Raw genomic sequence first — 21,784 nt, 5'->3', positions numbered from 1 at the left:
TTCACAGAGGAGGGTATCACTTCAGCAAGATTGGTAGGCCTGATTACAATGTCACGTCATAAAATTTGAATAATGTGAAAATGATTGACCCTAGAGTAGGCCACCCTTTCAACTTCACGTGCAATTTGTTTAACGTCTTTAAAGCACAATCAATTTTGTATTTAGAATATGAAATTATTACTCTTAGTGCAAAATGAAATGTCTTGCTTTGACTGATTATTGGCATCCTTTTTCCACCTAATTTTTTTTTTCAAAACCAGCTTGGACACCAAACGGCAACTGAAAAAATATAGCTTGGTATATGGTAAAAAAAGCTACAGAGTTTTCTCATAACTTTCGATATATATTTTTTAAAACTTGAAAAAGGAAGCCTATTACTGGCGTACTTACCTCACACTATATACGTACAGGATTCTAGAAATTCAGGCCATTTGAACACACCACCAATAATTTTAAATGCATTTTATATGACCTGTTCAAATAAAACTAGTTCCAGTTTTCTGGGGATTAAATGAAGAGAGCAAAGATAAAGCGAGCACAAATAGAATTATTAGACATGATTTAATATTGCTCCATATACAAGTTCTTAAAGAGATATTTTCAAATATTGATAAATTTTTTTAACACAGCTGCGAACTTTTTATTGCACATGGAACAGGGTGCTTCATGCCAGCAAAAAATTTCAGCAATCTTATGTTTCAGACAAAACCTATAAAACATTGAAAATACATTTCTTTTAATTTATTGAATATTGAGAATATTTTGATAGTAGCCTACATTAGAGAAATATATTTTATGAGTATAATTTGCAGGTACAACTTTTCACTGGCTCAAGCCGCCCCCCCCCCCAACAATATTTCATGAAATCATGATAATTTTAAATAGGTATATATTGAAATGTTGAGCTGGTGTCCCACCAATATCTTTGATAACTTTATGGTGTGAAAAAATCATATTCTCTAACATCAAAATAATCTCTCAGACCAATCACACGAATACCACAAAAAATAATAGCTACTGATACATTTGCACTGGATGTTGGAAATGTTTTGCATCAACGGGTGTTCATCTTGAGCTTCACGTTAAAAAAATCTGATTTCTGGATTGATTTGGACTTTCTAAACAGTGACTGAAATTTACTGGATGACTCTTAGCCGAACAAATTCAGTTTTATAGAATGAAAATAAGACAAAATGTAGTAAAAAAATTACAAACTGTGTGTGTGTGCATATACAAGAATATACTCAGATCTTGCTTTAAATCTTGATCTTTTGTAGAGGTCAAGATTTAAAGCAATGTTTTGTTCATTTGATAAACTAATTTTCAGGTTGTATGAATTGTCTATACTAAAAATATTGATAATTAATTTTCACTCTAAATTGTTCAAAACATGGTTTTTGAAATGAAAATTAATGCAGAAGCTCCACTAATTTTTGCTCAAGTCTCCACAATCACATTTTCAAAAACCTAAGTACAGTTGCAGCAGGAAAAACTGTAATTTAAAAAAAAAAAAACCAAATTTATACTGTACTTATGAATATTCTTTACATTGTATCCTGAAATTTGATTTTACTCCTTATTTTATTGCAAGTTATATAAATAGTCTTCAATTGTACACATAAACTACAAACAAATGCACCACTTTGAAACCATTTTGTGTACAATTCAAATTATTTTTATTTCTTTTAGTTGTGTATGGAGACCTATGCTTGGACTTTCCATGTCAAGGTTTTATGAACTGTAAAAACAGATTATTTCAACGTAGCAAGGCCATATATATGATATGAGGGATATTCCAACTCAGCAATATTTCCTTCATGACAACCCTGTATAGCAATCAGCTGCACAATCACACTCCGAGAATAATCGTTCAATGCATTAACTTCATATATACTGCACATCTTAAATTATATTACAAATTATACAAAATCACCATCATTATTGTAGGAATTGTCTATACTAAAAATATTTGATAATTAATTTTCACTAACTTTTTCAAGGTTGTATTATACAAGTTTACCATTTTAACCACATTTGCCCCCATGGCAGTTGAACAAGGGCCTAGCGAGGGGGGGGGGGGGTCTGGTCCCCCCCCCCGAAATGTGAGAAAATGACCGAAAAAAGGGAAAAAGATGGCCAAATCCATTGTTCTGTCACTTTGGTCCCCCCCCCCCCCGAACGAAATTTCTGGCTACGCCCCTGCAGTTGAACATCAGTTTCCAACAGATTAGAACGCATGTTGATTCCTTTTTTTCTGATACAACTTTTATTTAAAATAATAAAATATCATAAAAGGTAAAATTCCAATTTAATGGTATTTAAAGAAAAAGAAAAATACTTACCGTTGCACATGATTTATTGGTGGAATAGTGCGAGACGACAGCATGGTATCATTATATAGGGAATTATCATTGTATCGCAGTTTCATTGTGTCATGTTTAACTCCTAGAAAAATTCCAAATAGGTACATGTGGTATAAAAATTTCAAAGTATACATTTGCTTATTAATATTTCACGAACATACTTTGAACAATTTTAATCATAGCCCCTTGCATATAGAGTGGAAAGGGGAGCTGAAAAAGAATGTAATCACTGTTCACTTACATTAGAAATATACTACACAGAACCACATAAAAAATCCTGCTCTGAGCGATTATGGGTCCAGATTAGTATATCAGAGGCCCCATGATCTATATATAAGTTAATGGGCTAATAAATATTTTCAACATCACCAAGTAGGCATGCCCCCCTCTTTACATCTTGAAGATGGCCCCCAGACAGGAATCTGGTAAGGTACCCCCAAATGGCGTATTCACAAAGAGGCTAAGTGGGCTATAGCTCAAGGCGAAAATTTCAAAGGGGCTGCAAATTTAAGGAATGACTGGTCAAGTAGTCAACTGGTCATGTCATTCAACCTTCCCACTCTACCAAGAGATCATGGAACTAAGTCACTATGCAGCAAAAAGAATGTGCAAGTACATGAGTAACAGTGTGTGCAAGCATAGGAGTAACAAAAAGTGATTTAGAGGGTGTGAATATGGGAGTGACCTGGAGAGAGCAAGAAATCGGGTGAGTGTGTGACAAAATGATCAGGGTTGTAGTGATTTAAATCAGCAGTTTAAATCATGATTTAAATCAATTTTTTTCAGATGTGAAAAATTATCTGTTGTAATTGAATAAAATTATTTATGCAGCTCTAAAGTGATTTAAATTGTTATTAGATTATTTTAAATATCAATTAATTTAAATGCATTTTCAAATATTTTTATATTATAATGTATATTATAATGTATAAGTTGACTTAGAAAATCAAAAATTGCATGGCGATGAATGGATGGATAATGAATAAATTCTGTGTGTTATCAAATAGCGTGGTAAAGCCATCTATGTTGATACTATTGACACATCTGACTTATCACATGCTGGAAATTATTTAGCAAATGTGGTTTTTAGTTCAGTGAAGTCAACAGAAGAAAACTTCATATGTAACATATCAAATTTTGTTACTGCAAATATGGTTTCATCCAGAAAGACCCTGGATGAAAAGCTTGGCTTTTCGGGACTTACATATTGCTACAGTGCCCACATTTTAAACTTGTTAGTCGAAGATTTGGTTAAAACTGATGTAACAAAGCATGTTACAAGTATATTTAGATACTTCCGCAATCATCTCTCAAAAGCATGGTATCATGTGTAAGGTGGAAGTGCATTGGTCTTCCTGCAGAGGTATGATGGAATACAATACTTATTGTGATTCTCTTGAATCTTATGTTAAAAATTCGTCAGTTGTTACCAAAGTTTGTGAAGACCACAGATCTCAGATAGTAACATCTCTAGTGAAATCTTACATATTTATTAAAAAAGAAATGTCAAGGACATAATTGCAATTCTGAAACCAATAGCCAATTAATTAACTATTTTGTACAAAGGAACACACACACAACTGCTCCATAGCTGAATGTGTATTGGCATGGAAAAAGCTGCAATTGAAGATAAAAGAAGCATCAACATCAAACAATACAAAGGTTTTGTCATCAGAATATAAAAATATATATGAAAAATAATTAACAGATGCACACTTTTATGCATTTATTATAAGCTCGTCAGTGTTAACTTCTAATAGGGAATTAATGTCACAAAAGAAGAGAGAAATAAGGATCTTGAATTTATCGAACAAAAATGTGGCTCTGGCTTCTTTGCAATTACATTAGTTTTTGGGAAAGTTGGAACCATTTCATGATAAAAAAATTTTTTAACCCCAAGGTTGTTGATACAATGTCTGATTTTGAGTGATGGAATAGTTTTTATAATGTTTTGGGTAAAGATACAATTACAGAGAGCGATATGTGATTTGTAAACATGCTAACTACAGCCAAATCATTGGCTGGGGGTCAGGTTTGTTAGTGTGTATAAGCATGAGATTGGCTTAAAGAGCAATGAACTAGGCTGTGAGGCAAAAAAAAAAGAACAACATAGAGTGTGCAAGCATGAGAGTGACCTAGAGAGTAAGGAATGTGGCCAGAGACAAAAGGAGTTACATTGTTATTGATGAAATATTTTTACACTGTATAGAATAGTGTGCCAAGACCAAAGAGCAATATTTTTATATAGCCAATTATCACATTGTGTTGAAGTTTCAGTCAAGTTTAACTCATAGTATGTAAAATTTCAAATAAGTATATACTATAGATTTCAAATAAATTTCCATGTTCATATTTGATTTATTAAGTACATACTTTAAACAATTTTAAGCATGCTTCCTTACATTCAGGGAAAAGGGGGGCATGATGATTGAATTCTGTCATGACAAAATTCAATAACTTTAATTTCTACATAAAAATATAATTCATATAAAATATACATAATATTATACAAAAGTTTACTTCAGAGAACATAAAAACCCCTGCCCTGATAGCCCACAAGTGAGGCTTAGGATACAAAATGGCGAAAAATCGGGCCTGTAAATAGGCTGGGGCATCGAGCCAAATGGCGCCTCACAAAAAATATGTTTACTTATTTTGCAACCTTTTAACAGGGACCCCAAGACGGAACGCTACGACCTTGCCTTGCCCATGATCATTCAGTTTGACATGAAAATTATTGACAAGAAAAAAATATTGAGGGGGCTGAAAATCCCTAATCGTCCCGTAGGCAGGAGGAATGGTGTGTGGTATTGTGTATATTCGTGAATATGGGTTGGGGGCTCAGCGCAAAATTTATAGGGAGCGCTCAACATGGCTCATCACAAGGGTGGGGCCGACAGGGCCCCCCCGGGGAAAATACCATCATTTTTGATTTTTCCATGCTATGAATACAGAAGGGCCCCAGATCTTAGTCTAAGCGCCCTACCCCTGGATATGGGCCAAGGGCGTAGCGGCGGCGGGGGGGGGGGGGGGGACTTTGGGGTCTGGTCCCCCCCCCCCCCCAAATGTGAGAAAATGATCGAATATAAGGGAAAAAGATGGCCAAATCTATTATTCTATCACTTTGGCTCCCTCCCCCCCCGAACGAAATTTATGGCTCCCCCCCAGATGTGGGCCATAGGAGCTCAAATAGCCTCAGCTCCAAGGTTACGGTACGTACGGCTCAAGAGAGAGTGCCGTGACAACCCTTATTTATTTTTTTACATTGTAAATTCACTACAGGGGGCCCATGTTAACATGATCTAAGGGCCCGCCAAAGATCACAGCCCAGCAGGAGGGAACGGATTTATCAAAAACGACGGTAAAAAAAAAAAAATAAATAAACATTGACAATATCTAATACTTGGAAAATTTATCATACAGTTCGATAGCAATAGTGAAATAATGCTTACCTTTTCTCTAAACGCTGTCTTCGCGTCAACTGTTTCGTTAATAAACAATAAAAGCGCCGGCCTTCGCAGCTTGTAACTAACGCCGTGCTTTCAAAATGGCCGGCTTTGTTGATGCTTACTGACAGGGAAGACGGGAGGGGAGAAACGCGTAGTGTCCTATACCGTTCTTTGTCGTTGTCGGTCGTTATAAATGGCAAGTGCGACGTTATGATGGGCGAAAAATTTAGATTATTTCAAAAGAAACAAATTATCGTTTAAGATATTCTCCTTCGAAACGAAATGCTGTAAAAGTGAGAGTAAAACTATTTTAGAGAAAAAAATGAAGGTATTTTGGCGTTTACCGACTGAATACATTTTTACTATACCGTTCGGTATCGGACACGTAGAAATTTCCGACATCTTTCGACGCTCGGTATCCACTCGACGAACCGGCGTCGCATCGACGTCGATCCGACGCATGCCGATACCGTTGTGCTACTGGGGTAAAGAAGACAGTCTATCATCTGTCATAGTCGAACGCAGATAGGTCTTCATGAGTTTCAGTTTCGAAAAACTCCTTTCGGCACTTGCCACGGTCACCGGAATGGTCAATAAAATCCACTATGCCACCCACACATTGGGAAAGCAATCCTGAAGATTGGATTCCTTGATGAAGCGGAGAACTTGGATAGGCGAACCCTGACCCGGACGAATAAAATGTTTCTGTGGTGTCCTTATAAGAAATGACTAAAAGAACTAAACTGATAAGAACATACAACGCCACCTAGTGTTGTGTAAGGGGAACTAGTGAGTTCCACCTCGGACATCAAGTAGACAAGATGTCTAAATGTTCTGCTCTTTCCGCTTTATAAATTCTTCCTATCTATATGTATGCAATCTATCTAAGTCTAACGTAATAATAAATACTCAACAAAATAAATACCCATGTGTTATCCACTCGGCTAACAAAGTGTTAAAGAAAACACAACAAGTGGCGACGAGGCCCATCTTAAAAGTTGGATAGAGTATTTACTCGAAGACTGCAAAAGGTAGGAGAAAAAGTTTTTCATACATCTCTGACGATGGAAAATTTAGTTGAAGAGTTAATAAGACAGAATCAAGCTCTAATGGAAGCTCTCAAAGAGCAACGAGGCTCAACGTCAACAAACCAAAAAGTGACGGTTTCGTTTGATAAATATGATGAAGCTTCAGAGACTTTCGATTCGTTTATAGAACGTTTCGAGGCGTTTTTAGACATTCAAAATGTCCCAGAAGAAAAACGTGCTAAAGTCTTAATTTCGAGCATTTCTGCAAAGCTCTACAACTTGTTAAAAAATTTATTGTCTCCGGACAATCCAGCGGAGAAAGAATTCGCCATTTTAAAGAATGTTTTGAAGAACCATTTGAATCCTAAAGCATTGATTATACCGAGTAGGCACATGTTTATAAACAGAAAGCAGAACGAAGGCGAAAGCATCAGTTCGTATATAGCCGAATTGCGACATCTCGCAATCGCGTGCGATTATAAACAAGAGATGTTGAACACCATGCTTCGGGATGTTTTCGTCAGAGGGCTCCGAGATAGAGCGATCCGAGATAGAGCGATCCTCGATCGTTTATTTGAGGAAGACGACATCGAGCTAGACAAAACAATAAAGATCGCGCTGGCGATGGAGAAAGCTGTTCAGGGGGCGAATGAGATTATCGGGAAGCCGGCAGAATTGAAGGTAGTGAAAGCGGGGAAGAGGAAAACGAAACTGCCCACGCAAAACAGAAACTACTCTGCCGCCGCTGTCAAATATCCGCCGTGTATACGATGCATAGGGACAAATCACGATAAAGACTCCTGCAGATTTATTGCTAGCAAATGTCGCTTCTGTAAAAAAATCGGGCATATAGAAAAAGCCTGCTACGCGGCAAAGAAGACTCAATCGACACCTAACAAACAGAAACAGATTTCAGTTGAGGAAAACAAAAATGACGTTTCCATGTTTGGGTTAGAGAGAGTATTGAGTGAAGAGCCGAAAAAGCCTCCGATGATGGTTACTGTCAACATAGACAATAAACCAGTGAGTATGGAAGTTGATACGGGTGGAACAGTATCAGTAATGAGCTTACAGAGATTCAGAAAAATCTCGAAGAAAAAAGTTCAACCTACGAATTTAGTATTCCGGACATACAATGGAGAAAAAATTGTCCCAGCGGGATATGTCACTGTGAAAGTGGAGTACGGAAAACAAAAGTTGCACTTGAACTTATATTTGGTGAGGGAAAATTTAGACACGATTTTTGGCCGTGAATGGCTATACAAAATCAATCTAGACTGGAACTCTCTTAAGGCTGTGAGGACCGCTAATGACATGGATCTCAAAAAATTGTTGGATGATTATAAAGAAATTTTCGACAACAAATTGGGTGAGATAAATAACCATGAAGTGGAACTAAAGCTAAAACCAAATGTTACCCCAGAGTTTCGTAGAGCGAGAACTGTGCCCTTCGCATTAAAAGACCGGGTTGAAAAAGAAATAAACCGGCTTGAAAGAGAAGGCATTATCGAGCGAGTTGAAACTTCAGATTGGGCTACACCAGTTGTTCCCGTGGTGAAACCAGACGGATCCATAAGGTTATGTGCAGATTATTCTGTCACATTAAATCCTAAGCTAGAGGTGCCTCAGCATCCCTTACCAACGTTTGAGGAAATATTCTCATGTTTAAATGGGGGTAAACGATTTTCAAAATTGGATTTCAGTCATGCATATTTGCAAATGAAAGTGCACCCTGACAGTCAACGACTCCTAACCATAAACACTCATAAGGGGTTATACGCCTGTAAAAGATTGATGTACGGCCTAAATGCAGCTCCAGCAATATGGCAGAGGTACATTGATGGGCTATTCCAAGGAATAGATGGTGTAAAAGTTTTTATGGATGACGCCAGAGTGACCGGAACAAATGACGAGTCACATCTCAGGGCTTTGGAAAATTTTTTCAAAAAATGTCAGGAGCATGGGCTGAAGTTAAATTTGAAAAAGAGCACATTTTTTCAAAAAGAAATAAATTTCTTAGGTCACAAAATTGATGAAAATGGCCTAAGTGAAACAAATGAGAAAACTGAAGCAATTTTGAAAGTTCCCGCACCGAAAAACGTTCAGGAAATAAAAAGTTTTCTGGGCATGGTAAATTTCTACGGGAAATTTTGTCCTAATCTGGCAACCATTGCCTATCCTCTCAATGAGCTGACAAAAAAGGACGTTCCGTGGCGTTGGTCTAAAAAGTGTGAGACTGCATTCAAGAAGATCAAAAAGGAAATTTGCTCAAAGCGAATCTTGATGCACTATGATCCTACACTACCTCTTACTCTTGCTTCGGATGCTTCTCCAGTGGGAATAGGAACAGTTCTATCACATGTCTTACCAGATGGAACAGAAAGACCAATTGCCTTCGCTTCTCGTACGCTGATGAAAACGGAACAGAGATACTCCCAGATTGATAAAGAAGCTTTGGCAATTATCTGGGCAGTAAAGAAATTTATGCTTTACTTGAAAGGCAGAAGATTTACTCTCATAACAGATCACAAGCCTTTGGTAGCGATATTCAGCTCGAAGAAAGGTCTACCAGTGTTGACGGCTACTCGACTTCTGCATTATGCCTTGATCTTACAAGCATATCAATTCGATATCATTTATCGTAACACACAGAACCATGGTAATGCAGATTGTCTTTCCCGATTACCTTTAAGGTCGGAAGACTTAGTTGTCAAGGATGACATAGAACTCTTCCAGTTGAATCAAATCGAAACACTACCAGTGAAAGCTCAACATTTAGCAAAAGAGACACAAAATGATGAAGAGTTGGGTCCATTGCTGAGGAAATTGAAATTCGGTGAACCTTTAGGAGGGAAGGAAGCCGAGTATACCTTGCAGGACGGATGTATAATGCATGGCCAAAGAGTTTTTATTCCGAAGAAATTTAGAAATCAAATTCTTGATGAACTCCATCAATGCCATCTGGGCATTGTTAAAATGAAAGCAATTGCTCGATCCTACGTCTACTGGAGGGACATTGATAGCGACATAGAAAAAGCTGCTAAAAACTGTCCAGATTGCTCCAGATTCAAGTCCGATCCGGTGAAAGCAAGGGTACACCATTGGGAATACCCGAGTGCTCCGTGGGAGAGAATTCACGTAGATTTCGCAGGTCCCATATTCGAGCATATGTTTTTGATCGTAGTCGATGCTCATTCTAAATGGATGGAAGTATACCCGATGAAATCAACAAACACGTTCAAGACAGTTGAATGCCTACGGGACTGTTTCTCTCGATTTGGACTGCCTTTAGTGTTAGTGAGTGACAATGGTCCTCAGTTCACATCACACGAGTTTGAAATATTCATGAGGAATAATGGAATAAAGCACAAAACGTGTGCTCCCTTCAAACCATCAAGCAACGGGCAGGCAGAGCGATACGTTCACACCTTAAAACAATCCCTTCGGGCGATGCAAAGATTTCCCGGAAACATCTACCAGTGAAAGCTCAACATTTAGCAAAAGAGACACAAAATGATGAAGAGTTGGGTCCATTGCTGAGGAAATTGAAATTCGGTGAACCTTTAGGAGGGAAGGAAGCCGAGTATACCTTGCAGGACGGATGTATAATGCATGGCCAAAGAGTTTTTATACGATAGAGCGATACGTTCACACCTTAAAACAATCCCTTCGGGCGATGCAAAGATTTCCCGGAAACATCTACCAAAAAGTGAGCACGTTTCTGTTGAATTACAGAAAAGCGCCAAATGCGACTACCATGCAAAGCCCAGGAATGTTATTCCTAAAAAGAGAAATCCGAACAAGGATAGACCTAGTCTTGCCAAATATCAAAAACAGAGTTCAAGAAAGGATCAGAAATGAGGTCACAGACTTCTATGACCGAACTTTCGAGCCAGGAGATCGTGTGGCTGTGCGAGATTACAGATCCGCCAATAACAAGTGGAAGTTCGGAACTGTTCTCAACAAAGACGGAGTTCTACACTACACTGTAGATGTAAATGGAACTCTCTTCCGACGTCACATCGACCAGATGAGAGCAGCTGGCAATCAAGTCCAGTCAAGCTTGGTGATACCCCGAGTTCCAGGCAAACTTTCATCAACTCCTGTCGCTGCTGACTCCGAAGTACAGATTGCTCCAGAAGAACAGACAACTCCGGCAGAGATCAGTAGCGATCTACCAACACCAGCTAAGGCACCAGCGACGTCCAGCAAGCCACCAGCGATGTCCAGTACTCCCGTTCCTTTGCGACGTTCCCAACGAACCAGGAAAGCTCCTGTCCGGTTGGATCTTTAAATTAGCGGGGAGGAATGTGGTGTCCTTATAAGAAATGACTAAAAGAACTAAACTGATAAGAACATACAACGCCACCTAGTGTTGTGTAAGGGGAACTAGTGAGTTCCACCTCGGACATCAAGTAGACAAGATGTCTAAATGTTCTGCTCTTTCCGCTTTATAAATTCTTCCTATCTATATGTATGCAATCTATCTAAGTCTAACGTAATAATAAATACTCAACAAAATAAATACCCATGTGTTATCCACTCGGCTAACAAAGTGTTAAAGAAAACACAACAGTTTCAATTCTTTGAGTTCGTGCTCCAACTCTGTTCCACTAATGTCATCATTGTCCCCTTGCAAAGCTAAATGAAGGGCTCTACAGCGGGAAGTTCATTTGTCAGAGACTCTATGTCATAAAGGAATCCCCACAAGGCATAATGTTCTTTCAATAGCATGAAGCGCTCTTGTAAGGATACCAAAGTTTTATCTAATGTGGGGTAAAACAATTCATGCTTAAATTTATCTTCTGGATTTTTCACTGCTCCCTGGTCTGGTGATTCATAATCGAACAACTTCTTTTTCTTCCTAACTCGTACGTCTTCAAAAAATTTTGCTTCTATTTCTAAAGATTCTGCTATCTCTTCAGCCTTTTTTCTTGCTTCAGCATATCCGTCTTCTCTGTAAGACGAAATGCTAATTTATGTTCCTTCAATCAAGGTATGGACTACAGCTAAGTTGATGTTTTTTGATTGCAAAGTTTTGCTTATGCCGTGTATTTTAAACAGTATATCATACCATACGCAAAGCGGAACTAAAAATTGGAAATCCGAAAGTTGTTCGGCTAGACAGCAGGCTTCGTGCCGCATACCCGGATCAGATATTTCCGATATCTCCATCAGCCCCTGATATACCTCTTTCGTCTGAAATCTGACAGCTTTGACGCTGTCAATGCGACTCTCCCATCGTGTTTCACTCAGAGGTTTAACAGTAAGTGTTTTTACATGCTTCTGAAGAACACTCCACCGATGCACAGAAGCTGAAAAAACTGTATATATACTCTCTGGAGGACTCCAAATAAAGTTATTCCTGCTTTTGTTTCTGAAGCTGCGTCAGACACAACTAAATTCAAAGAATGACAACCACAGGGAACAAAAAAAAGCTCTTTGATTAACATCTAGAATTCTTGTTTTTACTCCTTTGTTTTTCCCTCGTATGTTCGCACCATTGTCATAACCTTGTCCACGAAGGTCTTCCAACTTTAAACCATGTGATGTCAAGGCATCAATTATGAGTTTAGAAAGACCTTCTCCAGTGATGCTACGAACCTCTTTGAATCCAATGAAGTGCTCAACTACATCTATCTTGGCAGCCAAAATATCTACGTATCTTATAATAATTGAGATTTTCTCAGAATGGCTTATATCAGGCGTACTGTCTACAATAACAGAAAAATATCGAGCACTTTTAACTTTTGAAAGGATTGTGTTCAGAACCTCTTGGGCCAAAATATTGATCAACTCATTCTGAATTCTTTTACTAGCGTAGTGATCAGAAACTTCGTGATTGAAAACTCGTCTAATATGTTCTTTCATAACGCTATCAAACTTCCCGAGTAATTCTATGAGGCCAAGGAAATTTCCATTGTTGGGTGAAATTTTTTTTTCTGAACTTCCTTAAAAGCCAGATTGTGTTCAGCCATAAACAATGTTATGGCCACGAGTCTTTCTAAAACACACTGCCAGTGCTGTACCTCCTGGTTCATTGAATGCTGATGAGCTGCATCGACTGTTTTGTTGGTTTTCAGCCTTATTTCGGCTTCAGACCAATCGCAAGAAGCCCTCAAGTGGTCTGGTGAGCGTTCATGCTCTCTCAGTCTAACTGCCACATGCCTCCAATCCCTATATCCACTTGAGCCGAGTGGAGATGCATTTTTCCCAAAAATTTTGCAACAAAAGCAAAACAGGCTATCTGTTCTAGTGGAATATACAAGCCAGCGTCTTTTCACCTTTTCTCCATTTTCAAACTCCTCCAATTCACGAGGTTTATGGAGAAGCGACGGCCGACCTCATTCGCAGGAAAATTCATTGGAGGAATTTCCATTGGTCCAGTTAAAATGAGTTGATCTCTATGAGAGCTAGTCGAAGGAATGGACCATTGAGATGGATCACTTACGTCTAATAGCTGTGATTGAATTGCCATATTGTCTTTGTTATCACCATTAACAAATGAAGTATTATGAACTTCATCATTTTCTACGACAAGGTTTGCTCGGTTTTCCAGATTTTTGTTGCCCTCGTCGGTTTTGGTTGCTTTCGTTTGGCCCTCATTATTCATTTCTTTCCCCTCTTCAGAACTTAAAGCATAATTATCATCATTTCTTTGAAAAGTTTCCTTCGCAATAGGTGAATTGACTGATGCGCAAGATTCTACTTTCTCTACAGTATTTTGGACCAGAACAATGGTTTTACCCTGGGCGTTGGGCAAAATTGAAACTTCACTTTGCTTGTTAAAATATTTCTGAAAACTGTGTGCAGCTTTTTTTTGCTCTGCCCCTCTTTCTGCTTTCCTTTTTCTGTTTTCTGTACCTGACTTTCTTTTTTGAGGAGCCATCAGCGAATTTCACAGCAAAGAAACGCTGGATTTCTGAAATAAAGAGGGAAAAAAATTGATATTCTCAAGATGTGTAATTTAATTGATAGTGTACATGAAAATAATAGGTACGTGTTCAAACGACCGATAAATTTTCATCGTCTCTTGAGCGTCGAAATCTTTTTCGATTTTTTTTTATCTGAATAACAGAGAACGACGCTAGGACAATTTCATATTATGTCACAATAAAAGAGTGATAAATCCGGTAAAATCAAACGTATCGGTGGTTATGCATAATTACAGACCATTTTGGTGAATTCGTTAAATTTTTTCATACACCGAGATACCTCGGCTAACGAAGATAATTCCTTCTGGAATCAAATTAATAAACCAAAACGCGATTTTCCATAGATTTCTATGGAACCGCTGGCTTAATGTAAAACTCCTCTCAATACAGCGATATCCTTTACCACAATAAATCAGAGATTTCGAAAACGCTACAAAATTTCTTTATATCTCGCTCAAAATGCCTTCAATATGTTTTTAAACTCTTTACTTGCTTTTATTCTTCCGAGGATATCAAATGATATCAGTATTTTGGATCACCTGACCACCGAAAGTATCAATGTAGTTTATTGCCAGTTTCTGTGCAGTACACAGAAATACGATAAACCTCTTTACACACAGTGCCTTTAATTTAACGCATTCAACTGAATTTTATTACCCAACAGATCAATTATAACTTTTTGTGGCGTATAAAATACATCCACTGTCGATTCTTACTTAAAATCACATTGTCACTAAACAAGTGTTTCATTCTAACCTGAAAAATAAAATTGACTATAAGTCTCTTCTTCGATCCAAAACTGCGTGATTTTAGCTCTCAATTAGAGATGCTCATTTTTAACGTTCAAAATTGGTGATTTTGTTCTCAATGTAAATAATCAACCGCCCACGAGTGCTTCTATCCATTAAGACAGTGTTTCTCAAAGTGTGCGTCGAGGTTCCCCCGCCGCCAACCTTTGTCAGGGGCGTCGTGGTGAGCTGTAAACATTGATTTATTATGTGTCGCCCTGAAGTGATTCTTTCATATGGTAAAATATCTAATAAACTATATTCTGGGAGACCGCAGGTGAACCATGAAATAGGCAAGGAAGCCATGGGAAAAAGAAGTTTGAGTTATTCAGAGCTGTCTTAACGCATGGGCCACCCGAGCATGCCCAGGGGCGTCACAAAAATGAGACCTGGTTGAAATTGTAAGAACCAGACAAGCAAATTTTTCCATGACACTTTTAAGATAGCCCTGGAACCACTGCATTAAGGGGGTTGGTGCACTATCTTGGTTTCGTATGCGTTGCACAGGCTTTTTCCTATAGGAAACATTTCCCTCCTTTTAGAAACATTTAAACATTTTCTATTCCCTTTAGGCATTCAATTTTTTTTACCTCAAATACTATGAATGTTTTTATACCATTTAAAGAGAACGTTAAGTATTTTTTGATAGTTTTTTTTCCTGAATTTTAACTTCAACAATTTACAGCTTTTTCAAGAATCACTGAAATTTACTCCTACTTTGTGTCATATAAAATTTCTTTAAAACATTTTAATATTTTAATAAGAAATCCTCTCGCATTAAGGTATGTAACACCTCAGTGTTGGGAGACACACACAAAGTTTCAAGACATTTGAACACGTGATTTTTGGAAAAATGTTCTTTATCTGAAAAAAAAACCCTCAGTTTTTCGAGAACAGAGCATTTTAATGGAAAACATTTAGCATATATAATGCCTGTCACCAGTTTATATTAAAATATGTTAAAAATACTTAAAGTAGAACAAAAAGGTGAACACACAGACGCAAAGTAGTACTAGTTAGTATTTTGAAATTGAAAAATTCGAAAATATGTTTTTTTAGAAAATTTGCGTGCACCAACCCCCTCCCCCTGGGTTTCTCATAATTTTGAAGCCGCATATCTTTGTCATATTTATTGGCGACATCTCGCGGGAGAAAGAAGATTTTTTTTCCCATCACAATTTTGATAAATGTTCAATATTAGATCTGCCTTTGTTCTATACCTGTCAAGTATTTACATAAATAGATCAAGCAACACCTCACGAAACGTGATATCCTGCCAAAATCCTGAGTTGTACGCTATCTCCTGATTTTATTGCCCCATTCATTGGCAGTGCTCCCTCCAGTGCTCTTGAATCAACTGATGACACCAGCGCAACTTAACCGTGCGTGTCTTCTCGGGGCCCCGGGGTGACTTTTCTTAGCCCCCCCCCCCCGAAAGAGTTATTATTAGTCAAAATCAGTGAATGTTTTTGTGAGGCACCTCATTCGGCTTGGGCTCCGGAGTAGCACCCCGCTGCCACATTCAAGTTATGGGCCTGCGTTATCGCATGGTCAGTTGCTATATATCACATGCTTTGCTTGATGCTTTCAATGAAAGCAACATCATTCATTCATGCATAAATTATACTTTTAATGTTATGAAATTTTTCGTGAACAATGTTTTTCGTAAAGCATTTGCACACAACTCAAACGTGTTACCAGATTTCAAAATTGTTCAAATTTTTTTCACGTGTCCTACAAAAAAAAAACGTTATTAACCTTAAAAAAGACAAAATTGACAAAACATTTCAAGATTTAATAAATTTTTCTCTAAATGATGCGCTGTGATCAGCTATTGGAGCCACAGTGATATATTCTGCTGAGTAGATCCACTAATTAAATGGCATAATAGTGTTATTAAAACATTTTTATAATTTATTATTAAAACACATTTACATAAATTATTTAAATTATTATTTTTTACCTAAGCAATGTAGCTGAACTATAACAACGACAAATAAAGGGGTGAAATATTCAAATGTGTGTTATAATGAAATGAGACATAACGAGGAAAAGAATTTGGTCGGTGGCGCAAGGCATGACACCACAACCAAAAAATTAACCACTGTGTTTGCGGACGAAGCATCTTGAATTTTTTTGGCTTTTAAGTTTGCATTTTACGCACATTTATGAAATTTACCTATTCAAAACAAATTGGACATTTCTGGTGAATCAGGAGCTTAGATTGAAGCTATTGTCAGGTCCTACACGTTATCCCTGTTTAATCAGTTTTCAAACAAATATAAATGTTACGGCAAATGTGATAAAACTGGTGATTATTCATAATCGCAGGTCATTATGTATAATCACCGACCATTCTGGTAAGTTTTATAAATTTTGCGAAGCAAGACTGATTAATTATTTTTTCCTACCTTCTTCTCACTTATACCTAATTTTTATGGAATAAACGTGTGATGTACGAGCAAACAAAAACATCAAGTACGGTAAAACCCGCTCTTAATTAAAATAAGGGCTTAAATTAAAGTGATATTACCGTAAAACTTCCATGTTTATCGAACTTGCTAACTCGGTTTGAGAATTATTGCCTGTAAAATTGATGAATGCAGTGAAATTTATCAAAACTACCGAGACGTTTAACCACTATATATATATATATATGCATCATCACCAATCGTCTCGGTAGTTTTGATAAATTTTACTGCATTCATATATATATATATATAAATAACCGATTTATCACATTCACACACTATTTTATTATGAATTTTATCAGCTTTAAAATACCTCTTTTCACCTCTACGAAGATACTTATATCTGAAAATTATCTTGTTCGAAACGGATTTGCTACTCCTATTCTTTTGTTTCAAATATGTGAGGTACTACTTCATTTTCTGTTTTCCATGGAAATCGTAATATAAACTTACCGTATTTTTCTGCGTATATTATATGCGGATTTATTTTTTTATATACGTTTAAAAATTCCTTTCTTACGGAATTTCTTATTGAGAACACTATATACGCTTCGTTTGTGTCTGCCGAATATTTTTCTTAGAAGTTTGAATTGAAGTAAATATTTTTTAAATTAATTTAAAGATTTATCTATGGCGTATAAATAGAAAAATCGACATTTTTGTTTTTTGCAAAAACGATACAAACAACCCTTTCTATACCTCAAGATTAAATTGGTGAATGGAATTTTTTTTTCCTGGTTGATATATGCCCTTATACGAACTTCAAGGTACTTTTTCCATCCTCAAACTAGTGAAATCCGCATTTGTGGATTATACGCAAGAAAATACGGTAGTTTAGTTTAATTCTTATTCAAGACTCACATCAAGGGAAGATAAAAAACATAAAAAATGGACTTAACTTTTTTTAGACGTCTGTTAGTTTCCAATAAGGTCTCCGTGAGAGCTTCTCCAGGGTTCCAGAATGTCATAAGCTGTAAAATTTTTCATTGATGTTGATACAAAAACCATCTATATTAGAGTGATATCAGGCGATTTTTGGTTTCCGAAGAAAAGTCTTGTAGCCATCAAAGGTTCCGCGTTAACTTAACCGTGGAACTCTCTAGTCTGGTCAATTGCATTGGACCATTGTCTCTGGTCTAATTGTAAAGGTCCAATCATTTTTTTTCAAAAGATGCTAAAAAAAGCTTATAATTCATAGAAAACTAATATACACTGCTGGCCACCCAAATTGCAACACCAAGAAAGACAAGAGATATCGCAACAATATTTATATTGTAGATAACATGTTGACCAAGCATCAAATGATTAAATTTATAGACTTCTGTGAAGTGTGGTTCCTGCCAAAATCAGTAGCCAGAGTAGCCGCCATTGTTGGAGATCACCGCTGCCACACGCCTCGGCATTGATTCAAAGAGACTTTGGATGTGTTCTTGGGGTCCAGCAGACCAAGCAGCTTCCACGCGTTGCCAAAGTTGATCTGGTGTGGCAGCTGGGGATGTAATCTGGGTCAATCGTTGAGCAACCATGGACCACATGTTTTCTATCGGCGAAAGATCCGGAGAACGAGCTGGCCAGGGAAGCAATTCAATCTGGCGATTGACGAAGAACCTTTGGACTATGCGTGCCACGTGTGGTCGCGCATTATCCTGTTGAAATATGGCTGTGGGCAAGCCCTGAAGGTAAGGAAGGACAACTGGCTCCAACACCTCGGAGATGTAGCGCTGGCTTTTTAAAGTACCGGCAATGCGTACTAGAGGAGTGCGAGAGTGATATCCAATACCGCCCCATACCATAATACCCGGTGCAGGACCAGTGGGGCGGTGCATAACGCAGCTGTTCAGCATCCTCTCACCACGGTGTCTCCAGACTCGAATCCGACCATCGTGGTGTTGCAGACAGAAGCGTGACTCGTCAGTAAAGACAATTTCATTCCATTGTGCCGTCCACATCCTTCTTTCATCGCACCATTGGCGGCGGAGACGTCTGTGGTTCTGCGTCAAGGGTAGACGAAGCAATGGACGTCTTGCGGACAGACCACTCTGCTGTAAACGGCGTCGAATGGTACGCGCAGACACTGGATGATGCGGTACAGACTGAATGTGCTGTGCTATGGTTCGTGATGTGGCTGAGCGATCCGTCACTGCCATACGCACAATACGCCTGTCATCACGTGAAGTGGTGCACTGAGGTGGATGCGATCGAACACGTCGGTCCGTCGTACCCTCCTGCATTCAACGATCACATATCCGCATTACAGTTGTTTCGTTTCGTCCAACACGACTACCGATTTCCCTGAAAGATAATCCACAATCTCGGTAGGCCACTATCCTTCCTCTGTCGAACTCGGATACTTGATCAAAAGATGATCGCGGTTTTCTACGAGGCATAATTGATCGTTTTTTTGAAAAAACCACAAGAAAAACACAATTGCCGTACTTCAAATCGTCGAAATCTCCAAGCCTTAAATAGCGCTTTGAAGTGGCACCACAGGCGCGCGTGATGTGCGTCTGCGCTGAAATTCTAATCATTTGCATATCTCACCTCCACTAATGCATGTTGTAAATTTCATATTATTTGCATGCTTCCTTCAGGGTGTTGCATTTACGGTGGCCAGCAGTGTAAAAGCGATAAAATTGAACATTTCACTACGATCATTGAGCACCAGATTTTCAAATCCATCGAATTCATGTTGAACAATTAGGCCCCTCCTGGAAAAAGGTGGTTGACGTATTTTTTTTCAAGCAATCCCATGTCTTGGTCAAGAATTTGAAGTGCGTGATTTGTGTTTACCACGACGCTTAAAAAATTATTGGCTGACCACTCCAACATGGCTGTCGCAAAACATCCCCTCGAAAGTGTATCCCCCCCCCCCCTTTTACGAATTTAAAGTGCCTATAGTACAGGAATTAGTCTCTTACGATGTTATACGTACACTTTTTTTGGCATTTGAACAGTGAACCAACCCCACTTGAAAGTCATAAAAAATGGGACACTGCAATGGTTTTCGATTCCTGCCTTCCAACATAGCTGTATATAGCTCCCTATAGTATTTGTTCTAAACCGATGGTTATCAACCTCCCCCTCACGTTTGAAGGTAAAATAACTTTTATTACTGACTTTGCACAGCCCTCAACATGATGGGTATTGAAAAGGGAGTTCAATCTATGGCCCTTTATACAAAGCTGGGCTGATTGTAACTTTCAACTGTTTTACATCTCCTTCTAATGGCAATAAAAGACCACCCAATCTTCTCCTGAAAATCTTGCATTTATTTCAGATATTATCTTTATCGTTTATCTATTACGTGTTTCCTTTTTCTAAAAAACACGGCCATAAAAATCGCCCCAGTTCCCAATTTTTTTTTTGGTCCGCGGTGCCCTTTGTGAAAAGTATGAAAAAGTTTACCATGGTGCCTCAATTCACAACATAAGCCTACCTAACAACTACAGTGCAGCTTGATTAATTTCAAGGCAATATGCATTACGGGGGGGGGAATACACGTTTTAATAAATCGTCACACAATTAAATTAATAAATCTATTTGGTGAGATGTATCGTACACACCCCTCCCAGCTTACCTAAGCACAGAATAATGCCGCGGAGCATAGTTTTGGAACAAATATCCTATAACGCGCTATTCTTCACTTCAGACTTCTTCCTTTGTTTACAAATGCAATTGGGAAGGGATTATTAATTTGGAATCTAGTTTCCAAACACAGCTATTAAAAAAAATCAAATTGGGTTTTTAACAAAAATACCTCATCAGTTTCTTCAAAGAAAAGAGAAGAATTTAATTTTTTAGGCCCGGTATATGACCACAACTTAAGGCTCGTTTACACGACGCAAGCGCTTTAGTTGGTAACTTAATTTTTAGTTGCCAAGTACGATACAATGTATGCTGACGATAAAGGCCCGTTTACACGAGGCAAGCGCTTTAGTTGGTAACTTAATTTCAACTTACCGATTCTTCTTGAAACTGTCCACACGATAAGTGGTAAGTAGGCGCTCATTGGACAATTTTTACGGAGGTGAGCGCAGTTAGCGCATGCGCGCTTCAGTCTACTCAAATCCACGGAGAGAGACAGACGCACAACGCGCGAGAGAATAATAGTAATAATTTTTTATTTATCTGGCATTCAGAGAGGTGCCTTTTTTAAAGCTCATAGCTTTCGTAACGATGGATGAAGATGATCAGGTAGAACTTACGATTACTCTGATCAGAGCCACATTATATGATATTTTTTTTAAAGAATATAAATTTATTCATTTTCACTTACTCAAGGGGGGTATAGTTATATGATACACATTGAGGACGATGTATATTCTGACTCCAATTGAAGAAACGGTTGATAATATTTAAGTTCATTTAATTTTAAAAAACTATTTACATAGGTTAACAATTTTAATTCCAAATAATAAAAAAGGAGAAACTCTTTTCTCACTTGCGCGAGAGCAACACACTGAGCAAGAAGTAGGTCACGCAAGGGAAACAGTTCGCTTGTCCCCTTTTTTCGCCTCTGCCACCCACGCAAGGGGGCGAGAGATGGCCCCACAGGGGAAAAAAGAACACACAACATATTATAAACTTAAGTAAGTCATCGAGAAGAAATATAAGATTTCTCTATTTCTCCTCTAAGTTGTAAATACCGATTATATGATATTTTAATCGATGTTAAAGAGGAGATAATTATGAATTATGTAAGCCGAAAATACGGGAGAAGATTCTTGCCATTCGTAGGAAATTCTAAGGG

At 38.0% G+C, this 21,784-nt stretch overlaps 1 protein-coding gene and 1 long non-coding RNA gene across 2 annotated transcripts; both read right to left on the bottom strand.

The window, feature by feature from the left end:
- Window positions 1-542: 542 nt before the first annotated feature.
- Window positions 543-6,221, bottom strand: LOC149076649 (uncharacterized). The gene is made up of 3 exons (XR_016194083.1): window positions 5,816-6,221; window positions 2,343-2,445; window positions 543-709 (listed from the first exon to the last, which is right to left on the bottom strand). It is a non-coding gene; the product is annotated as an uncharacterized LOC149076649 (long non-coding RNA).
- A 6,007-nt stretch (window positions 6,222-12,228) lies between these two features.
- Window positions 12,229-12,711, bottom strand: LOC149076648 (zinc finger MYM-type protein 1-like). Its single transcript, XM_089242276.1, has one exon. It carries the CDS (start codon window positions 12,709-12,711, stop codon window positions 12,229-12,231), a length of 483 nt encoding a protein of 160 aa, XP_089098402.1.
- Between the last annotated feature and the right edge of the window lie 9,073 nt (window positions 12,712-21,784).

Source organism: Pholcus phalangioides, unplaced genomic scaffold (genome assembly GCF_987345545.1).
Source record: "Pholcus phalangioides strain wild (caught in Gottingen) unplaced genomic scaffold, Ppha-v1.0 ptg000015l_1, whole genome shotgun sequence".
Lineage (NCBI taxonomy): Eukaryota > Metazoa > Arthropoda > Arachnida > Araneae > Pholcidae > Pholcus > Pholcus phalangioides.
This window is presented reverse-complemented; position numbering and strand designations above follow the sequence as displayed.

Bases quoted from the DNA above. Each gene is read 5' to 3' on its own strand.
- LOC149076648 (XM_089242276.1), bottom strand. From the start codon at position 12,711: ATGAAAGAACATATTAGACGAGTTTTCAATCACGAAGTTTCTGATCAC.